Raw genomic sequence first — 24,525 nt, forward strand, 5'->3', positions numbered from 1 at the left:
GCGCCCAGCCTGAGAAAAATTTTTTCAAGACCATATTATTCAATGTAATAAGGTTCTAATCCTACTAAAGGCAGTGGAAGTATCAACTGGTACAATTTTTTGTGAAAGGAATTTGATAATACATATTAAGAATCTTAAAAATGTTCAGCTAAATGTAAGAATCATTGGCTTTAAAGCGAAATAAAACTTACAAAATTCATATTGGCTCCCAGACCTTAAGAAAATCCAGAGATTCAAGGTTAGTGGACTGCCTCCTTGTGCCAGGAGGCAACTCCAGGGAGACAGAAGCTCTTGTCTTCAGGACCCGTCCAGACCTTGCCATATACATCGCTTCATCTGGCTGTTCCTCTCTTCTTTATAATATCTTCCATAATCAAGTGATAAACTTTATACTCAAGAGGAAATAATCCAGGCAAGGAAGAGCAAGCATGTCAAGACGTGTAGCTCTTTTGGCTGCTAAGTTGTGGTTTTTGACAGATCATGGCATCAGGAACACTACCCCCAAAAGAGATCTTGTGAGCACTGAAGGCCAAATGCTGTGAGAAGACTTTAGGGCTGTGGTGATGCATGAGGTGGTGTCAACAATCCTGCGAGGAAACTAGGTCTACGGATCAACTGCTTACCCCACGTGGTGGTAGTGAGAGTACCAACCCCTTGGGTGATATCAATGTTTCGCACCATCTAGAGAAGGTGGAATGCCAGTTGATGAAATGATCTCAAGCCATCCTGAAATGTGCTAATAAGTCATGGGCATTTCAAGAGTTGGCTGGCCATGGTGTTCCTCTGTCAGACACTTTTTCTTATGATGGCTATAAAAATTTTGCTAAAATGATTGATGAAGCAGAAGTACTGGAGTTACCAATGGTAGTGAAGAATACACAGGGTCACAGAGGTAAAGCTGTTTTCTTGGCTTGAGATAAGCACCATTTATTTGGCTGATCTAAGCCATCTTAATCATCATGAAGCTCTGTACCCATTCCAGAAGCTAGAAGAGTTTCATGGACAGGATATATGTTTCATTGTCATGGGAGGCTGTATGGTTGGCATAGATGTTCAGTAGATGGAAGGATGCAAAGCAACTGCTCACTAAGTGGTGTGGGGATAATGTGCTCAGAGTGAACAAAGGAAGCAGCTAGCTGTCCAGGTGTCTAATATCCTTGGGATGGATGTGTGTGGCACTGACCTCGTGACGAAAGATGATGGCTCCTTCTCTGTCTGTGAGGCCAGTGAAATTTGCTATTTTCCTTCAGATGGACCTTGTATTTGAGACTAGCCTGGGCAACATGGTGAAACCCCATCTCCACGAAAATACAAAAAATTAGCCGGGCATGGTGGCAGGCGCCTGTAGTCCCAGCTACTCGTGAGGCCAAGGCAGGAGAATGGCGTGAACCCGGGAGACGGAACTTGCAGTGAGTGGAGATCGCACCACTGCACCCCAGAGTGAGACTCCATCTCAAAAAAAAATTAGCCGGGCGTAGTGGTATGCGCCTGTAGTCCCAGCTACTCAGGAGGCTATGACAGGAGAATTGCTTAAACCCAGGAGGCGGAGGTTGCAGTGAGCAGAGATCTTGCCACGGCACTCCACCTTGGGCAGGCAACAGAGCAAGACTCCGTCTCCAAAAAAGAAAAAAAAAAAGATCAGTATTAACCAGTTTTAAGAGAGGTTTGATCATACTTACTTGTACAATTTTTCCCCATTTTAAAAAGAAGTGTTATAAAATTTTTTTCCATAGACTAAAATATTAAAATTGAGTGAAAGGTTGATTATTAATGAACAGAATAATACTTCTTGTCTGTACAGTATCTCATTTCACTTCATAAAAAAGATATGAAAGAGGAGTTTCTAACTTAGGATACCCTAATCATACCTAAAAGAATTTATCTTGCACAGGGTAATTGAGGGACTCACACACATATTAGTACCTCCGACTCATTAGCAGAAAGAAATACTAAATACTTTTTTTCACTGAATGACCATACTTTGGAGTACGCATACTACTTGGTATTGAGAAATAAATGGGGAAGAGAACTGCTTAATTAAATCATCATTCATGTGTTCACGTACAGACCTTCTGTTGCCACATATATTATGATATATATACTTTGAACAGTTATATATCATGTGTAAGTAGACAAATGCATTTAAAAACACAAACAGAATAACCTCTGTATCTGATGAAAAGCTCAAGTTTGTGTTGGTGGGGTATGGGAACCAGGAAAAATGTATGTATGTAGTTTTTTTTCAACTTCACCAACTATATCACAGGAAATGTTTGAAATTAGTTCACATCTAATTTTACTTACCATCTTTTGTGCATTCATGTAATATTAAAACATAGCTTTAGCAACCTATTTCTGGGCTGTAAACTCACACATTAGAATGAAAAGGGGAGAAATGGTCAACTTAGATTTTATAAACATGGATATCTTCTTGAATTCCCTTAAAAATCAAGGTAAAGAATAAGAAAAAAATCATTCTGGAAGACCCAAAAGAAAGAACAATAGATATTTAAGTGAATGTTAAATTTATTTTCATAATTGTTTAATAACTTTTATGTAATTTCATTTCCATTATGAGAAAAAATATATCAAATGTGTAGTCATGACAAAATCTTAATTACTGTAAAGTTTTTATATGTTAAAAATTGTAATTCTAAACTATAAAAACTATTTCTGATAGTTTTTATATCACCCATGAAAACTGGATTATATATAACATACATAATATGTACATATACGCATATATTACAAGTATAAGCTATTCTACTTAAACTTTTTAATAATAGCTTTTTTTTTTTCTTTTTTGGTGCCTATTACTGACTCGTCATTTCTGCTGGCTTTTCTACAATGAACTTTGAAATATTTCTGTATATACTGTCAATCAGAAAACTACCCTGGAGCATTAGAAAAATTCAACAAGAGACTTGATTTAATCAATCACACTGTCAGACTTTGAAAAGATATCAAAGGCACTGATTTTCAAAATACATCTTTTTCTCAAGAAGAAAACAATGGAAAAACAAATTCTCTTCATTCAGTGAGCTCCAAGTTTGGGGTTTAGGGGGCTTACAGACATTGCAAAATCAAGTCTTGTGTTATATTTTTCTCCCAGGTGACTTTTTTTGAAGTTTATGAGCGATCTGGCTGGTAAGACATGATTCCCTCTAAGAAAATATAGGTGCTCAAACAGGTAACCTCTCCTACTACTGTTTTTATGTGTGTGTTTAACTTCATTTAAGATTTGTTTCTGCTTTGAGAAGTGTCTGTTCATGTACTTTGCTCACTTTTTAATGGTTTTTTTTTTCTTGTAAATTTGTTTAAGTTCCTTGTAGATTCTGGATATTAGACCTTTGTCAGATGGATAGATTACAAAAATTTTCTCCCATTCTGTAGGTTGTCTGTTCACTCTGATGATAGTTTCTTTTGCTGTGCAGAAGCTCTTTAGTTTAGTTAGATACCATTTGTCAACTTCTGCTTTTGTTGTGATTCCTTTTGACAGTTTAGTCATAAAATTTTTGCGCTTGTCTATGTTGTGAATGGTACTGCCTAGATTTACTTCTAGCATTTTCATAATTTTGGGTTTTAGATTTCAATCTTTATTCCATCTTGAGTTAGTTTTTGTATAAGGTGTAAGGAAGCGGTCCAGTTTCCATTTTCCGCATATAGCTAGCCAGTTTACCCAGCCCCATTTATTAAACAGGGAATCCTTTCCCCACTGCTTGTTTTTGTCAGGTTTGTTGAAGATCAGATGGTTGTAGATGTGCGGTCTTATTTCTGAGATCTCTATTCTGTTCCATTGGTCTATGTGTCTGTTTTTGTACTAGTACCATGCTGATTTGGTTACTGTGGCCTTGTAGTATAGTTTGAAGTTGGGTAGCATGATGCCTCCACCTTTGTCCTTTTTGCTTAGGACTATCTTGGCTATATGGGCTCTTTTTTGGTTCCAATTTTAAAGCAGTTTTTTTTCTAATTCTGTGAAGAATGTCAATGGTAGTTTAATGGGCACAGCATTGAATCTATAAATTACTTTGAGCTGTATGGCCATTTCACAATATTGATTCTTCCTATCCATGAGCGTAGAATGTTTTTTCCCATTTGTTTATGTCCTCTCTTATTTCCTTGAGCAGTGGTTTGTAGTTCTCCTTGAGGAGGTCCTTTGTATTCCTAATTTTATTCTCTTTGTAGCAACTGTGCATGAGAGTTCATTCATGATTTAGCTCTCTGCTTGCCTGTTGTTGGTGTATAGGAATGCTTGTGATTTTTGCACATTCATTTTGTATCCTGAGACTTTGCTAAAGTTGCTTATCCACTTAAGAAGCTTTGGGGCTGAAATGATGGAGTTTTCTAGATATTAGATCATGTCATTTGCAAATAGATACAGTTTGACTTCTTCTCTTCCTATTTGAATACACTTTCTTTTTCTTGCCTGATTGCCCCGGCCAGAACTTCCAATACTATGTTGAATAGAAGTGGTGAGAGACAGCATCCTTGTCTTGTGCTGGATTTCATGGGGAATGCTTCCAGCTTTTGTCCATTCAGTATGATACTGGCTGTGGGTTTGTCATAAATGACTCTTCAGACATTTCTCAAAAGCAGACACTTATGCAGCCAAAAAACATGAAAAAAAGCTGAACATCACTTATCACTAGAGAGATGCAAATCAAAATCACAATGAGATGGCATCTCACACCAGTCAGAGTGGCAATTAATAAAAATTCAAGAATTTTTGTATTTTGAATTTTTAAGATGCGAGGCTGTGGAGAAACGAACACTTTTACAGTGCTGGTGAAAATGTAAATTAGTTCAACCGTTGTGGAAGACAGTGTGGCAATTCCTCAAATACCTAGAATTGGAAATACCATTTGACCCAGGAATTTCATTACTGGGTATATACTCAAAGGAATATAAATCATTGTATTATAAAGGTACATGCACACATAAGTCCATTGCAGCACTATTCACAATAGTAGACACAGAATCAATCCAAATGCCCATCAATGATAGACTGGGTTAAGAAAATGTGGTACATATACTCCATAGAATACTATGCAGACATAAAAAGGAACAAGATCATGTCCTTTGCAGGGACAAAGATGGAGCTGGAAGCCATTATCCTCAGCAAACTAACACAGGAACAGAAAACCAAACACTTACAGTTGGAAGCTGTACCATGAGAACACATGGACACAGAGAGGCAAACAACACACACTGGGGACTGTCACGGAGGCGGTGAGAGAGAGAGCATCAGGATAAACAGCTAATGAATACAGGGCTTAATACCTAGGTGATGGGTTGACAGGTACAGCAAACCACCATGACACATTTACCTATGTAACAAACCTGCACGTCCTGCACATGTATCCTGGAACTTAAAATAAAATTAAATTAAAATTTTTAAAAGATTTGATATTGTTGTACTAGGATTTTTAAAAATGTAATATACTGCAGAAAATCCACAGTATCTCTAGTACTCAAAGATGAACTAGATAAAGTAATAGATCTAGGAAAGGAAGACAGAAGATGGGGCAAGAGACAAATGAACAGCAGTTACCATTCACTGTGATAAACTCTTCAATACACACTCATTAAGAGTACTACTCAGAGTATTTTCTCCTTTTATCTATTTTTTTTTTTTTGCTTATGAAGACTAATTTTATTTTTTTAAGTAATTTCTTATCCTAATCTTTTATTTTCCTATTGCCACCACACCACTTCAGACTTTCATTATATTATACTCGTTTCTCCATGTCAGACTTCTCATCCTTTTACTTACCCCTTCTACCAAATTAGTTTTTCAAAGTATAATTCTAATTAACTATGACTTGAAGACATTATTTAATGATCCTTTACCAATTATTACATGTTATTATACCTACAACATAAAGGATAAAAACTGAACAGAGTATTTACTGAGAGACTAGAATAAACCAAATATTTTATTCATCTCTCAGTAAACAGATATTATATTATTATTTCCACTTTACTGATTAGGTAGCAAAAATTAAGTGTAGGTAATAAGTGGTAAGTCAACTAGGAAGTGGTGGACTGCAGATTTGAACTCATTTTTGTCACCATTATTTCATCATGTTCTAGTCTCTTACTGTGGCTATCTGAATCAACAGATACTTTCTAGTTAGACGCAAACTTTCTTACAGCCAACTAATGTCCAGGCAGACAAAAACAAAAAGCATTACTTTGTCTACTTCTATTTTAATGTACATTCCCTATACCTAGACTTCTACACTATAATAGTTAAAATTTTAATAATCTGTGCATCTTAAATGCCACTGCATCTTAAATGCCACTGCCATCTTTCTATTAAATCTTTCTCTTATAGCCCCAAATGCATATGACTACTTCTTTCTCTGAATTCCTATGGTACTAATCGACAATTTACTGATTGGGTAATGCTATTCATTATAGATTTCCTGAGTATTTGCTCTGTGCCAGGCATTGTGATAGGTCCTGGGAAATAAAAAGAAACATACACTATCATTTGCTTTGAAAAGCTATTAGTTATACCACATTAGAGCACTCATCACAGCCTGGCTGGCATTACAGTTACCACTTAATCTTATTGGCCATTTCAGGTTGTAAGAAATATGTAAGGCAGATAGATCCTGTTTTATTTATCTGCATGTCCCTGTGAACATCTATAATACTGTGTGGCACATAGTGGGGACTTAAAAAATACTTCATAATCCCCTAGACTAAGTTGGGCATCCCTTCCCTATGCTCTTCCTAGTCCTCCCATAGTGCTCCATGTTTCTCTCTATTAGAGTTATACATCAACGTTAAGCATAGAAACATAGAAATACAGAGTTAAACATAATGAGGAAACTAAGGACCAGAAAAGTGATATTACTGGTGCTAGAGGCCTTGCTGCTTTCAACAAAGTGGAAACTAACACCAACACGGAATAGAATAGATTTTATCCATTATATCATGTTGCCTCTCCTGACTCAACAGATAGTTCAGTACTTCAATAAACACAAAGAAAGTTTATTAGTTTACTCAAATTCCATCTATAAAGAATTTCAATGTGCATTTTAAAGTTATTTAGAACATAATGGAGATGCTTAATTTGCTTTTTAATTTCATCATTAAATATAACCCATTATAAGTTAAATAGTTACAGATGGAAATAAAATCCTTTCACCAAAATATGTCGTGTACTATTCATATTCTACACGCCCCATCTCACTTTTGTGTGTGTTAGAAAAACAGAGATTTTAATAATTTATGCATATGCTAAGTACAGAAACAGAAAAAGGTATTAAGCAGAATAAAGAGCTTATATAAAGCTACTTATATTCCCTTAGGAACAGGGCTTGCTAAAGACAAGTCTAACAAAAAATTTATAAATACTTTATTCTTGTGAGATTAACTCTGAAGATTATAATTTTCATAAATTTAATGGTATATTCTGACTGCATATGTTAATAATGGCAATAGTTGTTTAAATATATTCACAAGACTTAAGGTAACTGAAGTAAAATGTTTTAAAAATTGAAATGAATAATCTCTTAACTGAAAATTAAACTAGAAGAAAAATTTTAACTGCCACAAGATTCTCAAAATCTGTTATTATTCAAAAAGAAAATCAAAGTTTCATGTGCTGTTGTTTATAATTCTTATATCTTTGAAATCCTCAATATGTAAAGTTTATCTGAAACTATGAATGCATTAAATGATATGTAAGTGCTCCTAAATAATGTTCCAAGTAAGATTTGATGTAGAGAATTAGACAAAAGTGAACAGCTATAAATTACCAACATTTAAAGGTCTTACCTATTAATATCCTGTTCTTCTTGATGCCACTTTTTACTTCTTCATCAATCAAATCAGTAAGCACTTGACACATGACATCAATTGATTCAAGGTGTTCTGGGCAGTCATTGCTTATTTTAAATCTGTCAAACCATACATTGGAGAGTCCTCCTTTCATAGGAGTATATGATCTGTTTAACAACCACCCCCAAAAAAAGAAAAGAAAGGAAAAGGGAATATGAAAATTGATGCTTTAATTCTCAAAATATTAGTGTTTTGAATAAATGATTTCAATTTCCTCTAAGTTTTATAAGTTAAATGCATATTAAAACTACTCCCATGTACATTGTATTAATTATCCTATACTTACATTTAATCCATTAAAATTTACTAATGCCAGTTCATATCATCTTTACCTACTCCCTCCATCTTTTAAGAGGTAGAACAGTTACAGTACCAGTGAATCTTAATCCATTCATTGTATATTCACGCTCTGGGATACTATGTTGGCTGTCTCTTATACACATCTAGATGTGTATAAGAGACAGCTATAATACTGTGTGGCACATAGTGGGGACTTAAAAAATACTTCATAATCCCCTAGACTAAGTTGGGCATCCCTTCCCTATGCTCTTCCTAGTCCTCCCATAGTGCTCCATGTTTCTCTCTATTAGAGTTATACATCAACGTTAAGCATAGAAACATAGAAATACAGAGTTAAACATAATGAGGAAACTAAGGACCAGAAAAGTGATATTACTGGTGCTAGAGGCCTTGCTGCTTTCAACAAAGTGGAAACTAACACCAACACGGAATAGAATAGATTTTATCCATTATATCATGTTGCCTCTCCTGACTCAACAGATAGTTCAGTACTTCAATAAACACAAAGAAAGTTTATTAGTTTACTCAAATTCCATCTATAAAGAATTTCAATGTGCATTTTAAAGTTATTTAGAACATAATGGAGATGCTTAATTTGCTTTTTAATTTCATCATTAAATATAACCCATTATAAGTTAAATAGTTACAGATGGAAATAAAATCCTTTCACCAAAATATGTCGTGTACTATTCATATTCTACACGCCCCATCTCACTTTTGTGTGTGTTAGAAAAACAGAGATTTTAATAATTTATGCATATGCTAAGTACAGAAACAGAAAAAGGTATTAAGCAGAATAAAGAGCTTATATAAAGCTACTTATATTCCCTTAGGAACAGGGCTTGCTAAAGACAAGTCTAACAAAAAATTTATAAATACTTTATTCTTGTGAGATTAACTCTGAAGATTATAATTTTCATAAATTTAATGGTATATTCTGACTGCATATGTTAATAATGGCAATAGTTGTTTAAATATATTCACAAGACTTAAGGTAACTGAAGTAAAATGTTTTAAAAATTGAAATGAATAATCTCTTAACTGAAAATTAAACTAGAAGAAAAATTTTAACTGCCACAAGATTCTCAAAATCTGTTATTATTCAAAAAGAAAATCAAAGTTTCATGTGCTGTTGTTTATAATTCTTATATCTTTGAAATCCTCAATATGTAAAGTTTATCTGAAACTATGAATGCATTAAATGATATGTAAGTGCTCCTAAATAATGTTCCAAGTAAGATTTGATGTAGAGAATTAGACAAAAGTGAACAGCTATAAATTACCAACATTTAAAGGTCTTACCTATTAATATCCTGTTCTTCTTGATGCCACTTTTTACTTCTTCATCAATCAAATCAGTAAGCACTTGACACATGACATCAATTGATTCAAGGTGTTCTGGGCAGTCATTGCTTATTTTAAATCTGTCAAACCATACATTGGAGAGTCCTCCTTTCATAGGAGTATATGATCTGTTTAACAACCACCCCCAAAAAAAGAAAAGAAAGGAAAAGGGAATATGAAAATTGATGCTTTAATTCTCAAAATATTAGTGTTTTGAATAAATGATTTCAATTTCCTCTAAGTTTTATAAGTTAAATGCATATTAAAACTACTCCCATGTACATTGTATTAATTATCCTATACTTACATTTAATCCATTAAAATTTACTAATGCCAGTTCATATCATCTTTACCTACTCCCTCCATCTTTTAAGAGGTAGAACAGTTACAGTACCAGTGAATCTTAATCCATTCATTGTATATTCACGCTCTGGGATACTATGTTGGTTAAAAAAAAATACACACACATATGTGCACAGGCACACACACCATCAAGATATTCCAAACTGTAATGGAGTAAAGGGGGTCCTGTATTCAAGTACTATGTTGGTAGATGTAAATGAAAGGGGAACAAGAAAAAATCTTAGAGATTTCTGTGGGCAAACACAGAGAGGCACGGGGGATACATAAGATAAACACAGAGAACAAATGTTTTCCAAATATGAAAAACAGAAGAGTTGCACAGAAGATAATGCTTATCCCTTGGCATGCCCTGCTTTCTCCTCATGTAATGATGAAAAAACAGAGTGCCAAAGAAAACACCTCCAGTGACAAAAGTGCCTATAGTAAGTTGAAAGAACTCTAAACCAATGACAATATTTCCCTTTGATGAACCCGACACATGATTCTTCCCAAACCAATACCTCCGCTACTTTGCCATCTCAAATTTAGCTATATACTGTCATCCACCAAAGTTAGTAAAGTAAAAGCATGAAATGTGCAGCTAAATTGAAAAACAAAAATAGAGGGTTAAAGGACAACAGGTGAGACCTGAACGTGCTTTTGTACTTCTTCTCTAGTGAAAAACCCAAGTAGAACCTCAGCATATCCAAGGAGCTAGAAATATTCAATTGTCATTGGCCTTGGGATGCATACAATCTTTAGGACTAGTGGGTGGTGCTGGAAGGGAACAGAATTACACCATTTTTCAATATTGATCATATCACCCCAAAATAGACATCCACTTAAGGAGCTTGGGCATCAAGAAGGTTATATTTGGAATGTTTCTCAGAGAAACTGAAAAAAAACCTGGAAACAAGAAAGTTGCGCTGACTAAAATTTAACAAAAATTCATATACAGGGGATCTTTTATTTACTCAAATAGAATCATACAAACATTACTTCGTAACACGTTTTCTAAAATTTAAATGGATACGATGAATACCTCTGAAAGTCAGTACATAAAAACTTAAATGTTTCCCTAAGTTTATGCAGACACATAAAATTTTTAAAATATGAAATTATATATATATATACATTGTTTAGATGTTTTTAATGTAAATCTCATTCATTTTTTACTCATCTCTCCATTCCTCCTCTTCTCTCCAACTCCCTCACACATCTTGTCCTTTACATTCAGGAAATTGTGTACATGATATGAAATATATCCTTCAATGTTATTCTTATACATAAAAACATGATATTTACAGGCTATTTCTTGGAGCACTATTAGCTTTTCAAAAATAGTCTATCTGATTCTATTATGTGCATCATTCTTTTTTCCTTCAACAATAGCTCATGGAAATCCTTTCATCAGATATAGTTCTAACTTACCCTTTTAATGGCTATATTCTATCCTATGGTAAGGATAGTCTACAATTTAATCAGCCATTCCTCTAATAATGGGAATTAATTTGGTACCCAGTTTTCAGTCACTAAGAACAATGCTTCATGAAACATATGCATACATGTTTTTATCTACTAGAACTTTCATTCCTATGGAAAACAGTGAAGAAACAGGTTGGATTAAAAGGTACAATTTTTGTCTTAATAGATGTCTCAAAGTTGCTTCCATAAAAGTTGTAAAAATTCACCTTCCTACAGGAAAGGTACAAAAATGTCCTCTTGCCCACAGCACTAATAGCAGTAGGTGCTAACATACATTAAAATGTTACCATTTAAGAGTATCAATTGAAGTTTTAAAACCAACTTTATTGAAGTATAATTTACATATATAAACTATATTGAACTACACACATTTTAGGTGTACAGTTCAATTACCTTTTACAAGGCAACCACCATCTCCACAGTGATATATAGAACATTCTTTTTCCTTGGAAAATTCCATCATGCCCCTTCACAAGCAACTCCCGTAAACTTCCCAGGCAACTACTGAGTGAGTTTAACAAAATTGATTTCTTTTGCCTGTTCTATAACTCCACATAAGTGGAATTGCTGACTGATACCATTTGCTATATTTTTTCCTATTGTGGTTTCAATTTTTTTCTTGTTTAAAAGAGTACCTTGTCTATTATTGACAAATATTTGTTACATTTATTTCAGGTATTTTCTTCCAAGTCTATTTTGAATATTGATATTACGTTATTATGTATTTAAGGTTTTTTTTTTTTTAAACTGGATAAAATACTCCACATTTGATATAATGTCTTTTTTTTTAAAAAATTAAATTTCTGGGTCTCCAGATTTGCTTAAGAAGCTCCTGCCAATCCATACGTTTTTTTTTTTGAGACGGATTCTCTCCCTGTTACACAGGTTGGAATGCAGTGGAGTGATCTCGGCTCACTGCAAGCTCCGCCTCCCAGGTTCACGCCATTCTCCTGACTCAGCCTCTTGAGTAGCTGATACTACGTAGACGCACCACACCACCCCCGGCTAAGTTTTTGTATTTTCAGTAGAGACGGGGTTTCACTGTGTTAGCCAGGATGGTCTTGATATCCTGACCTTGTGATCCGCCCGCCTCGGCCTCCCAAACTGCTGGGATTACAGGTGTGAGCCACCGTGCCTGGCCCCATACTTTTTTTATATGTAAAAGCCCAGATTTTCTTTTAAGATTTTTGTTTTCATTTTTATATCTAAGCCTTGAATTTTGGGAGAATTTCATACATGGAGCAACCTAAAGATTCAAATTCATTTTATTCCATGGGATAGCCAATTGTGCTTGTGCTATTAAAAGAGAGAGAAAGGGAGGGAAGGGGAAGACACCCTTCTCAGCAAACAGTGAAATTTTATCTTTGCCACATATTTTATAGTTCTGCATTATCTAGCCTCTCTAAACCTGATTTATGTGAGAGAATTAAGCCCTAAGACATATGTTGTATATAATGAACTGACTTCCCTCCAACACATCTAGAATGGTGCTAGTTTTATATCATACATGCGGTGGGCGGGGGAACAGTCACTCAAATAATTTTCTATGTCTTGTGATTCAGCTGAAGAGCTTTAGTTGAGAAAGGCTCTATTTTGTTCCACTAATCTATTTATCTATTAAGTTAGTATCACATTAATCACATTATGGTGGTTTTAGAGCATATTCTGAAGTTGTGTAAGGTAAGTTCCCCTCTCCTTACCATCATTACTACTAGTCTGTGTTTTCATACTTGTCCTAGCTATTCTCAGGCATCTATTGTTCTTGATTATCCAATACATTTATCAAAAAATTTAGTAAACTTTAAACTACTTTCAAATAATTATCTTTAAAAAATATTTTTGGAATTCTAATTAATATTGCATTATTGTCTGAGAATTACATTTTATGACATAAACCTGTGAGGAGGGCAGATTTTTGCAGACTGAGCTTTTCCTTCATTGCTCTTTATCCAGGCTCTCCTACTATAAAATCTTGCACCAACTCTATAGTAGGACTCCTACAGAGCACAAATTGTCCCACAACCCCATATGCCTTCTGACCTCAGAAGCTGTGTGGCTCTAGAAAGGTAGATAAATTGGAATTAGAAGGGGAGAGAAGGCAGAAAGCATTCAAACCTTCCTCATCCCAGAATCCCTGAAAATGAGAGTAGATGTTTTCCAAATAGTCATTGTCAGACAAAATAAAACCCCAAATTGTAGTCAAACTGTCACTAAAATCACGGTGAAGTTCTAAATCAAAATATCAAAAATACAACACTCACTTTAAAATTCAAATGAGCCTGTTACCCTTTTGGATTGTTTCTACTTCCCTTTTCATTGGACGCTGCTATTTCTGTGCTTATTTGTCTGTCTAAATACTTAAATAAGGATGATATCATAGGCTAAAATGTGAATCATTCTGGGAACTCAGCCATTAATGGAAAAAAGTGACATTCACTTAACTTTTCTTTTTTTGACAATACCTTAATTAGAGATAGATGCTCAGTAGAGGTAGAATCCCAATGTAAGTATTTTATTAATGTGGTAGCTAAGAAAATTAAAATTCTCTTCAAACGGAGTAATTGAGAAAAGTTAACAGACAAAAATAATTTAGAACTTTCTTGCTAAGAAAGCAAACCAAGAATGTATAAATCTCCTAAAATGTTAGAATAACATTTAAATAAAATATAAAAGTTTGTTTTTTAAACAGCTAAAAACTGTCACATATGTTATACTCATTCACCTTCTTCCTCAAATAAATCACTTTATTAGCTGGTATAAAACTCCTCAGACATTACCACAATAAATAAATATGTTTGGCAAAGAACATCTGTGTGGTTCCTAAGTTAATCAATCAATCAACCCATTACACATTGGTAAAATACTAAGCTAGAATAAAATGTCCAAGGTTTAAAAAAAAGAGTTGACATTCAGCTTCATACCAAGTTGTTTTTGATCTGTATTGCCTTAAAGTCATAAAATCCAAAAGACATTCATAACCTTTAAATTAACAAACTGGCACCAGTCTTCTTCTTTATCCTCATTTCATACCACTTCTCCCACCATTCACTAGGTTCCAGTCACATCTGTCACTTCCTTTTCTTCAAATAGGACAAGCTCATTATTAGTTGAGTGACTTTGCATCTGATATCCCCACTACTTAGAGGGCTCTTTGCAACATTTCTGCATGGTGGGTTCCGACTGTTCATTTAGGTCTCAGCTCAAGTGTCACCTTCTCAGGGGAGCTTCTTTGACTCTCCAACTGAAAATATACCTCCCTTTTACCCCACAACACACACATATACTCGCTATCCCATTATTCTATTTAACAGTCTTAATACCATTTATCACTATTTGAAATTATTACATTTAATTTCCCTTTATTTTCTGTCTCTACATAAGCTCACTGAGAGCAGGGACTTTATCCTTTCCACAGACATAGCCCAGGTGCTAAGAACAAAGCCTGACATAGAAGAGATGCTAAATATCTGCTGAACAAATTTCAGTAATCATTTGTGTCACTTGGGAATAATTTGTGTCAGCTAGAAATAACCATGTCTAAAATTATTTTATTTTTGCTTCGAACATATTTTGACTTTAACTCTTGTAAAATCTACACTGTGATTTGTAGAAAACAGTCCATTTTTGTTCCTTTTTAAAAAAACCATATCTAGGAAAACTTTTTCATACTAGTGCATATTTAAACATACCTAATACTTACCAAAGAAGTACATTATTTCTTCAAAGTAGCTGTTTTTAGTAGGGTTCCTTACTAGCATACTTGTAGTACAGATTTACCGTTATCAGGAGAGGGCTCTCCTACTATCATGCTTCAGATAGGAATCCTAAGTGATGGAGTAAAGAGGAATTCAATTGTTTACGATGCCTAAATAAAAAGTGCCTAGTTTATTTTAGAATAGATATTTACTGAAAAATACAAACATGGCCTTTATGTGGAAAAACAGTGAATCCAAAAGTATAGGCACTATGCAAATCTTATTACTTTTATAATTTTTTAAAACACCAAAAGAAACTATATTATCATATAAATCATAAGTGGCTTGTTAAAAAGTAGTTTAAAATGGAAATTCTGATAATAAACACAAACTAAGAAAATCTCTAATTGTAAATATAGCTAAAGCATGTCACAGAAATAAAAATCTTTATTGGGCACTTGAATTAAAGAGTCCAAATTACCACAGTGGAAAAAAAAAAAAAAAAAAAAAAGCAGTATTTTCCATCTAAATCAACACAGCAAACTAATTGCTGAGTTTTACTGAATATGCCCCTACCTTAGCTGATTTAAAACATCTATTAAATATAGTTGAGGAAAATGGATACCTTATAATCAAAATGGTAATTCACAATTTAATCAAAACATGCTTATATGCTGTAATAGACCACAACTGAGTAAATACAATAAACTATTGTTCTCCTCTTAAGCTCTTTACAATATGGTTGACTGTTGAAAACAAAAATTATAACCTTGTTTGGTACAGTTTTCAATGTATGCAGACAAAATACATATGAAAACTATAACATACACAAGATGAGGATAAAGGGACCTATATAGTTACAAGGAAAAAAAAAAAAAAAACCAACAAAGAACTCTAAGTAGGTAAAAAATCTGTGCTATGTACATCATAATCCCTATGGCAATCAGAAAAAAATAAAGCAAAATGGTGTATTAAAAAATGAATAATTCAGTAGAAAGTATAAAAGGGAAACAGAGGAATGAAAAGCAGTAGACCTAAATTCAAGATGTAAATTGCTTAAACAAATCACTTGGAAGACAAATTATCAGCTTGGTTACAGATGAAAACAAAGCCCAACTACGTGTTGTCTATAAGAAATCCACTTTAAATATAATGATATAGGTAGGTTAAAATCAAAAGAATGGAAAAAGACATACTGTACAGCTCTAATCAAAAGGTAAAAGGATGAAAAGTGTCATGTAAACAGTAAGCATAGGGAAGTTGAGATATATTATATTTTTATTGAACACAGCACAACAGAGTATTACCACAAATTAAAAAGGAACATTTTATAGATAAAAGTAGCCATAAAAAGACAATAATACTACATGAATATGCACCTAATAATATAGCCCAAAAATACATAAAGAGAAAACTGACAGAACTAAAGGGAGAAACAGACCAATCTACAATCATAGAGATTTTAATACCCATCCCTTGGTAACTAACAGAACAACTTAGAAAAGTAATCACTAAGCACATACAGAATTAGCGTGATGCTTTCAAACACCGTGAACCATTAACAGTTATAGAACACGACACACAGAAATGCACAGTAACAGTCACCAAGATAGACCATATGCAAAGCCATAAAAAGGTCCCAATGAGTATCAAAAAGAAGAAAATCATACAGGCTATTTTTTCTAACAATAATGAAATGAAACTAGATATCAGCAGTAATAAGAATATCTAGAAGAGCTCCAAATATCTGGAAAGAACATATTTCTAAATAACTCCTGGGTTAATGAGGACCCAGAACTTAAGGGTTATTTGGGTCCCATGGGTTATATAGGTCCCAGAACTATATTTTCCGTAACTGGCCAGAGTAATACCTTCCATCCCACATACCCTTCTTACAGTGTAACTCTGTCTGACACTTCATCAAGAAACAGAAGTCTATGTTTTCTCCGCTTGATTCTACGGAGTCTTTTAACTAATGAGGGAAGAGAACTATGTTACTGCTAACACTAGGTCTATAGGTTTGGTTCTCTTTAGACACTTGCTCTTGGAATCCAGCCTCCATGCTGCCAGGAAGCCCAAGATACTACATGGTGAGGTCTCACAAAAGTGTTACAGTAATAAGACCAAAGGAAGGTCCCAGTTAATATCCAGCATTATGCCATATACGTGAGTGAGCCTTCAGATGATTCCAGTTCCTAGCAATCACATGACGAGTCATCACCAGTCTTCAAGTTTCGCCATAGAAGAGGCCCCAGATCAAGTCATAACCACTGCCCCCTTTCTGAATTCTTAGCCCACAAAATCTGTGAACGTAACAAAACTATTATTATTTGGGGTGGTCTGTTATACAAGTACAGCAATGGGACCATGAAGATTTGAAAACATTTCAATACAAATAAAAAGAGAGAGAAAAAATTAGTGGAACTTAGCTAAAGTAATATTAGTGAGAAATGTATAGATTTAATGTAAATAGAAGAAAATAAGAAATATAAGAATAGCTATAAATGAAATAGAAAGCAATTAAGAGAGAAAATAAGAAAGCCAAAGTTGGTTCTATAAAAGCTTAATAAAATTGGTAACCTCTTGGTAAGATGAACCATGAAAAAAAAGAGAAAATATACAAATTATTACCAGTAATGAAATAAAAGGTGTCAACGACAAACCATAAAAGCATTAAAAGGAAATATCATGAACATCTTTGTGTCAATAAATTTGACAAATCAGAAAAAAGATACAAACTTCATAAGAAACACAAATTATCAAAACTGGCATAAAAATAAATATAAAATCTGAATATCTTGGTTTCATGAAAGAAATTGAATTCATTACCCAAACCTTCATACAAGGAAATCTCAGGTTCAGGTAATTTCACTAGTGAATTTTATCAAATATTTAAGGAAGAAATAACATAAACTCAGACACAGAGAAGGGAATCCTTCCCAATGCTTTTAAGAGACTAGCATAACCCTGATGATAAAGTTTTTCAAAGGCATTAAAGAAAATCACAGAACAATATTCCTCAAGAACACAGACATAAAATTCTTTACCAAAGTATTAGCAAAACGAATTTAGATACATATAAAAAGGATAATACATTACAAAAGGGTTTATCTCAGGAATGTAAGGTTGGTTTAAGACTTGGAAATCCATTAATGTAATTCATTGTGTTAACAAAATGAAAGATAAAAACCATGACTACTTCAAAGGACACAGAAAAGCATTTGATAAATTCACAAAGAAACCTCTCAGCTAATTAGGCAAAGAAATGTCCTCGATACTAAAAAAAAGGCATATATACAAAAAAAACCCTAGGACTAACATCATACTTAACGGTGAAATACTGAACACTTCCCCTCTAAGATTACACAGGAAGGAAGTACTCATTTCTATTTAACATGGTACTGGAAGTTCAAACAAGTTCAAAAAAGCAAGACAATGAAATAAAATGCATATACAAAATTCATAAGGAATATACTAAATAAGTACTAGAAATAAGTGAATTTAGAAAGATAGCAGGACACAGGACAAAATAAAAAAGTAAATTTATTTCTCTGTACTAGCAACAATTTAAAAATTAAATTTTTTAAAATTCCATTTACAATAACATGAGGAAACAAAATACTTGTAAACAAATTTAGCAAAAGACTGCTACACTAAAAACTCCAAATCACTTCTGAGAGAAATTAATAAAGACCTAAATAAATGGTGAGACATACCATGTGTATGTATTAGAAGGCATCTATTTTCTCTAAATCAAACTAGATTCCATGCAATTTCAATCAAAATCCAAACAGGTGTTTTGTAAAACTGAAGAGCAGGTTCTAAAATTTACTCGTAAATGCAAGTAACATAGAATGGGCAAAAGTTACACCACTTGGTTTCAAAATTTTCTATACAGCTGTGATAATTAAAACAATTTTATACTACTATAAGATTAGACCAACAGACCAATGGAATAGAGTCTAGATAAGAATTCAAATTATGCTCACAAAAAGACTTGTAACAAGAATATTTATGGTAGCATTATTCATTAGCTCTCCAAACGTGCAACAACAGTAAAATAAACAAATTGTGGTATATTTATACAATACCTACTTAGAAGTTTTAAAATTGAACTATTGATACACACATCACACATATAGATGAACCCCAAAAATATCAAGTTGAATAAAAGAAGCCAGACACAAGATTACATTAAATCATTTCACTAAATGACTCAATTTAACTGAAATTCAAGAACAAGCCAAACTATATTATAGTAATAGATATCCAAACAATAATACATGAGACGGGAATTGACTTGAAAGAAGCACGAGGAAACTTTCTGCAGTGATGAGAATCTTCTCCAACTTAATTGAGGTAAATAGGTGCATAAAGTTACCAAAATTCTCTGTACTATAATTTATCAAAATTAACTATGCACATACAATTTTTGTATTTCACTGTAATTTTAAAGAAACATGTTAGAACTTATGTCCACAAGATGTCATTAAGAATGTGAAAATGCAAACCACAAAGAGAAGGTATTTGTATTCATATATCCAACAAGAATAATAAACTGTAGCCAAAAAACTATAGAGCTCCAACAAATCAACAGAAAAAGATGACCAAATAAAAAGAATGGGCAAATAATCTGAGTGGGTATTTCTTTTGAGGATATTTAAATGCTCAATAAGCATATGAAACAGTGTGGAACATCATTAGCATTAAAGAAATATTAATTAAAAGCACAATAAGATACCATTACACATCTACTGGTTTGGCTAAAATTAAAAAGACAATGGAAAGTGTTCAGGAGGACGTGAGATAAATGGAAATATTGAATACTGCTGGCGAGGCTGTCAACTGTTACAGCCTCTCTGGAAATAGGTTTGGCATTGTGTACCAAAGTTAATAAAGCTTAACCGGCTTTTATACGTTTCATTTTCACTCATTTCTATAAATACTGGCTTGGGTAAAGCCAAATAATAGTAAGCATCATTTCCATGTAACGGGAGACTAGATACATTCTAGGACAAAACTGGCCAACTAACAGGCAGGTAAACCCTGAATATCATTTACATGCCATCAATTGAATGATTTTACAAGCCAAGTAGTATCTTCAGTATACCCTATAGGAATAACATAATCCATGAAATATCTGTAGTAGAGAAAAACTTACGGGTTTACAAATGGTAAAAGAAAAAAAAACAGGAGAGAGAATAAATACCAGAAATGTGGACAATATTGGAAAGATGTAGCAAAATATTAAAGCATGAAATCTTGATAAATTTTTGAAAAGGTTGTTAAAATTCATTTTTATCCTGAACCAATCACATTAAAAAGAGTGAGAGTTAAGGAAGGCACGTATCTATCACATGCCTCCTTTAGATGTCACCGGAAAGGTAGCAAGCAAGGTAGATGACACCAGAGTCTCTCTTATTAGCAGCACAAGAAACCCTGCCATAATAGATGGAAGGTAGCAACTATCCTTACAACCCCAAATGAAGCCATATTATGCTACAAAAGCAAGGACAATAAATCTATGCCCAAACTGCTTGCCTAAACAGGGTCATGTGTTAGGAACATCAATCAGAAGTCTTAAAACAGCAAAGTACACCATGAATGCCAGAGCATTCTAATAAAATACTATCAAACAGCATTCTGAAGTGTGGAAACCAATTAAAAGGTGTAGACTTAATGACACCACAGCACTCCTCAATTTGAGACTCATTAGTTAAAAGTGGCCCATAATCTTGTGCTCACTCAATTAATCTATTACTGGGTCATGCCCTAGGACAAGTAACTGCAACCCCTTATGAACAACAATTCTTAGATTATTTACCACAACAAAATATGCTTTTTGAAACCTCACATAGGCATAAACTATTATACAATTAAAATATTAGTATTATATATAAATACCTGCAATTACTCATTCTTATTACACTATTTTAAATTATAACAAGCAAATATTATAAGACATTTATTTGGTATTCACTAAACATCTATTTGTTAGGTTCTATGCTAAGTGCTTAGAGATACTGTATCCTTTAGTGTCTGTAGGAATACAGAAGTGTCATATAAACTGCTCTAGAAAATTAGTCTAGCACAAGGTAGGAAAAAATCAGCCAATTGTAATATACTAAGTATGATATTATCTCTCTTAACTGACCTCCATTGAACTGCCTTACAGTATTAACCAAACCCATGTGTTCCTATAGCTAATGCTCATGGAAGACCAAATAGTCCAGATCAAGAGGCTTCATTCTTGTACACCCTCACACTTTCACTCCCACAAATTGAGCCTTATGCTTTTTATGCTTACCAAGAGTCAACTATGTTTGTTCTCAAATTTGTTTATGCCAGCTTCATTTTCTATTGCAATTAAATAATTTAATATTTAAAGTAATGTGTTGGAAATCTTCTATGTTTTGCTACTAATAACTGAAAACTTGAGCAAACCAATAAGTATTGCATGCATAAGTAAAAATGATGACTTAATCTAGAACAGTGGCTCCGAATATATTGTATACGGGAACTCCTCTTTAAGGTCTAAAACTAAGCTGTAGAAAACGGAAGCCCCCACCACATAAGGTTATGAAGCACGTAAATGTAGCCAGTGCAACTTGAGGACTTAATTTTTACTATTATTTAACTTAAGTGTAATTAGCCAGCATCAGAAGTAAGATATGTAGTACATGTAAAACACATGCCAAAATTTGAAAATTTAGTGTGAAAATATAAAATATCACTTTTAACAATTTTATAGCAATTACATGTTGAATATTTTGAATATACTGGGTTAAATGAAATATATTATTAAAATTTTACATATTTCTTCCTTTTTATAATGTGGTATCAAGAAAATTTTAATTTCTTTGTAGCTCATATTACACTTCTGTTGGTGAATACGGTCTAAAATGTTTGATGATCTGTCCAAATAGCTATTGATTATAAAACTGTATCACAAAAAGTTACTATGAAGCTGGCTAGTCCAATGATTTCATATTTTACTAAATCACAACAGCAACCACAAATAATGCTTAGTGCACACGGAGATTTCTGGATTTTCTGAAATATCTCTGGCCTAAAGTTTGAGAAATACTGTCTAGAATTCCTATCACAATTGGTAATGACATGAAATTCTTAAGATAAAAAACATTAATTCCTAGAATAAGGTTTTCAATGGTCTTATGATTAATCAGACAATTGTATTTATATTTAGGCAGAAATGAACTTCTTTCCTCCCTGCAGAAATACCACTATGTTTCTTCCTTCCAACTCAACTACCCTAAAAATCAGTAACAACAAGCTCTTTTGACATTTTCAAAGACATGCAATTTAGAGCACAGAAATAACCACTGGTGATTGGGTCTTTCAACTACACTACCAAACTTTTGAATTCTACTAAAATTACATTTAAATAATAACTCCTTTGAGTCTTCAGTCTTACCTTATCATTTTGTTCTCCCTTTTTCAATTCTATCGATTAAAGTAAGTAAATTCTTATTAGTACATATAAAAATGTCCTTGAAGTTCTGGTTTTATTTCTCTTTAATACTAAGTTAACGGAAATATAAAGCAAGGCATTTGCATAGTATGCCTGATAAGAAAAAATCAAGAACAGGCTGGGCGCAGTGGCTCCTGCCTGTTATACCAGCACTTTTTGGGAGGCCGAGGTGAGTGGATCACCCTCAGGTCAAGAGTTCCAGACCAGCCTAGCCAACATGGCAAAACCTTGTCTTTAAAATTAGCTAGGCGTGGTGTCACACGCCTGTATTCTCAGCTACTCAGGAGGTTGAGGCAGGAGAATCCTTTGAATTCAGGAGGCAAAGGCTGCAGTGGGCCAAGACTGTACCACTGTACTCCAGCCTGGGCAACAGAGCGAGACTCTGTCTCAGAAAAAAAAAAAAAAGAAAAAAAAAATCAAGAACAGATTATGAGAAATCAGATTGGGGTGTAGCTCCACACATCATTTCACTTAACCAAAAAAAATCCCCAATACTTGATTTACAGCATGTGTTCCGAATAAAAGACTATGCAGATGTTAATTTAATGTTTACAAAGAGCGGTTTGACCTCAAAACTATAGCAGTTTTATTACTGTGAATTTTGTTGCACACACCTACAGGTTACATAACCTAAATATTTATTAAGTAGTCAATTCCATCTTCCTATTCTGGTTTACTGATTAAAAAAGCATAACATTGTTTCTTAATAATCCTTTTAAATGTGGAAAGAATGCCATAAAACCCTTTTCCAGAGATTATGAACTCTGGCTTAACTAAATTATTAGAAAGATTATACTTGTTGGAGTTATTAAGTTTCCTTTTGGGGTGAATGTAGGGAAGAAGAAAGTATGAAAGTTGAGCAATCTGCAGGGCAAGAGGAAGCAGAGTTACATAAGCCATGCTTGGGACACAGTTTAAATTCAGAGCTTTAGGGAATGCTTTACAGAGAGGGAATAAATTACTCACCTAACAAAACTTGGTCCAACAGTGTCACTGCAATAAAGGATACATTCTGGGGACAAAGTACTCTAATTTAAAGTATCTTAAATACAAAATCAAGCTTAAAGAACTCCTAGCTGGCACATCTCTTTACATATATTTTATGCCACAGAGTTATATTGACAAGTGAGATAAATTACTACATACCTGGGAGGAGCTGTTGGATAAATAATTTTTATGTGTTGGAATGTTAAATCTTGATTTAAAACCTGCTTGATCCACATTCTTAATCTTTGTCCAGAATCACCTGATGAATCACAAAATCAAGATTAAAATAAATATTTTAGTAATACAATGCATTTCAAAGCAGTCTAAAACTTTTATGTCACACAGAGGATGGAATAAGGGATTTAAAAAACCTACATACATAATAATAACTGAATAGAAACTGACTTATTAATATGAATTAACTAACCAGGTCTCAGTAACTAGCATTAATTTTGATTATTTTACTCCTGGCTTCACCATTGATTACTCTGAAGATCTTGTTTAAGCTTAAGTTTTAAGTTTCCTAATTGTTTAGTGGGTACTACAGGAATAAATAAATTGATTTTTCTAAAAAAAAAATTATTTCTGTATTTATATGTGATTTTTAAGTCATTTATCTTATTCTTAATAGTAATAAATTCCTAAAGTGATTGTTAAACTTCTGTAGTTAGAAGAACCTAATATAATTTTCTTGGTTTAAAAAAAGTTCAAAAGGTATACTCAATGTAATTTTAACTTGAAGAAATCATAATTTTTAATTTTGACAACATGTTTGCATGATCCAAAAGAATGATTATGTACTCCAAAGCTGATAAGTAATAAAAAATCATACAAATATTAATATATATGTATTTACACAAAAAATGGAAGGAAATAGAAGTCCATCTTATGGAGTCCTGAGGAGGAAATTAAGAGGTCACAACTTTAATTTTTTCATCAATTAACTCATTAAGGTGTCAGTTCAAAAACTGTCTATTGAATCCCTATTAATTCGTCAAACACTGTGTTCACCGCTAGAGAGGCAAT

The 24,525-nt window shown here is 33.4% G+C and overlaps 1 protein-coding gene across 4 annotated transcripts in view; it reads right to left on the bottom strand.

Moving 5' to 3' along the window:
- The window catches only part of LYPLAL1 (lysophospholipase-like 1), a 42,975-nt gene that overhangs the window by 13,866 nt on the left and 4,584 nt on the right, over positions 1-24,525 (bottom strand). For 2 of the 4 annotated variants that reach the window (XM_011987367.1, XM_011987369.1), the window contains exons 2-3: positions 23,659-23,758; positions 9,457-9,626 (exon numbers count right to left, since the gene is read on the bottom strand). In XM_011987367.1, the coding sequence (XP_011842757.1) occupies positions 9,457-9,626; positions 23,659-23,758 (270 nt within the window). The remainder of the gene's footprint in view (positions 1-9,456; positions 9,627-23,658; positions 23,759-24,525) is intronic. The other 2 variants (XM_011987368.1, XM_011987370.1) reach the window with 2 other exon arrangements.

The sequence above is a fragment of the Mandrillus leucophaeus genome, unplaced genomic scaffold (assembly GCF_000951045.1).
Source record: "Mandrillus leucophaeus isolate KB7577 unplaced genomic scaffold, Mleu.le_1.0 Scaffold309, whole genome shotgun sequence".
NCBI classification, from domain to species: domain Eukaryota; kingdom Metazoa; phylum Chordata; class Mammalia; order Primates; family Cercopithecidae; genus Mandrillus; species Mandrillus leucophaeus.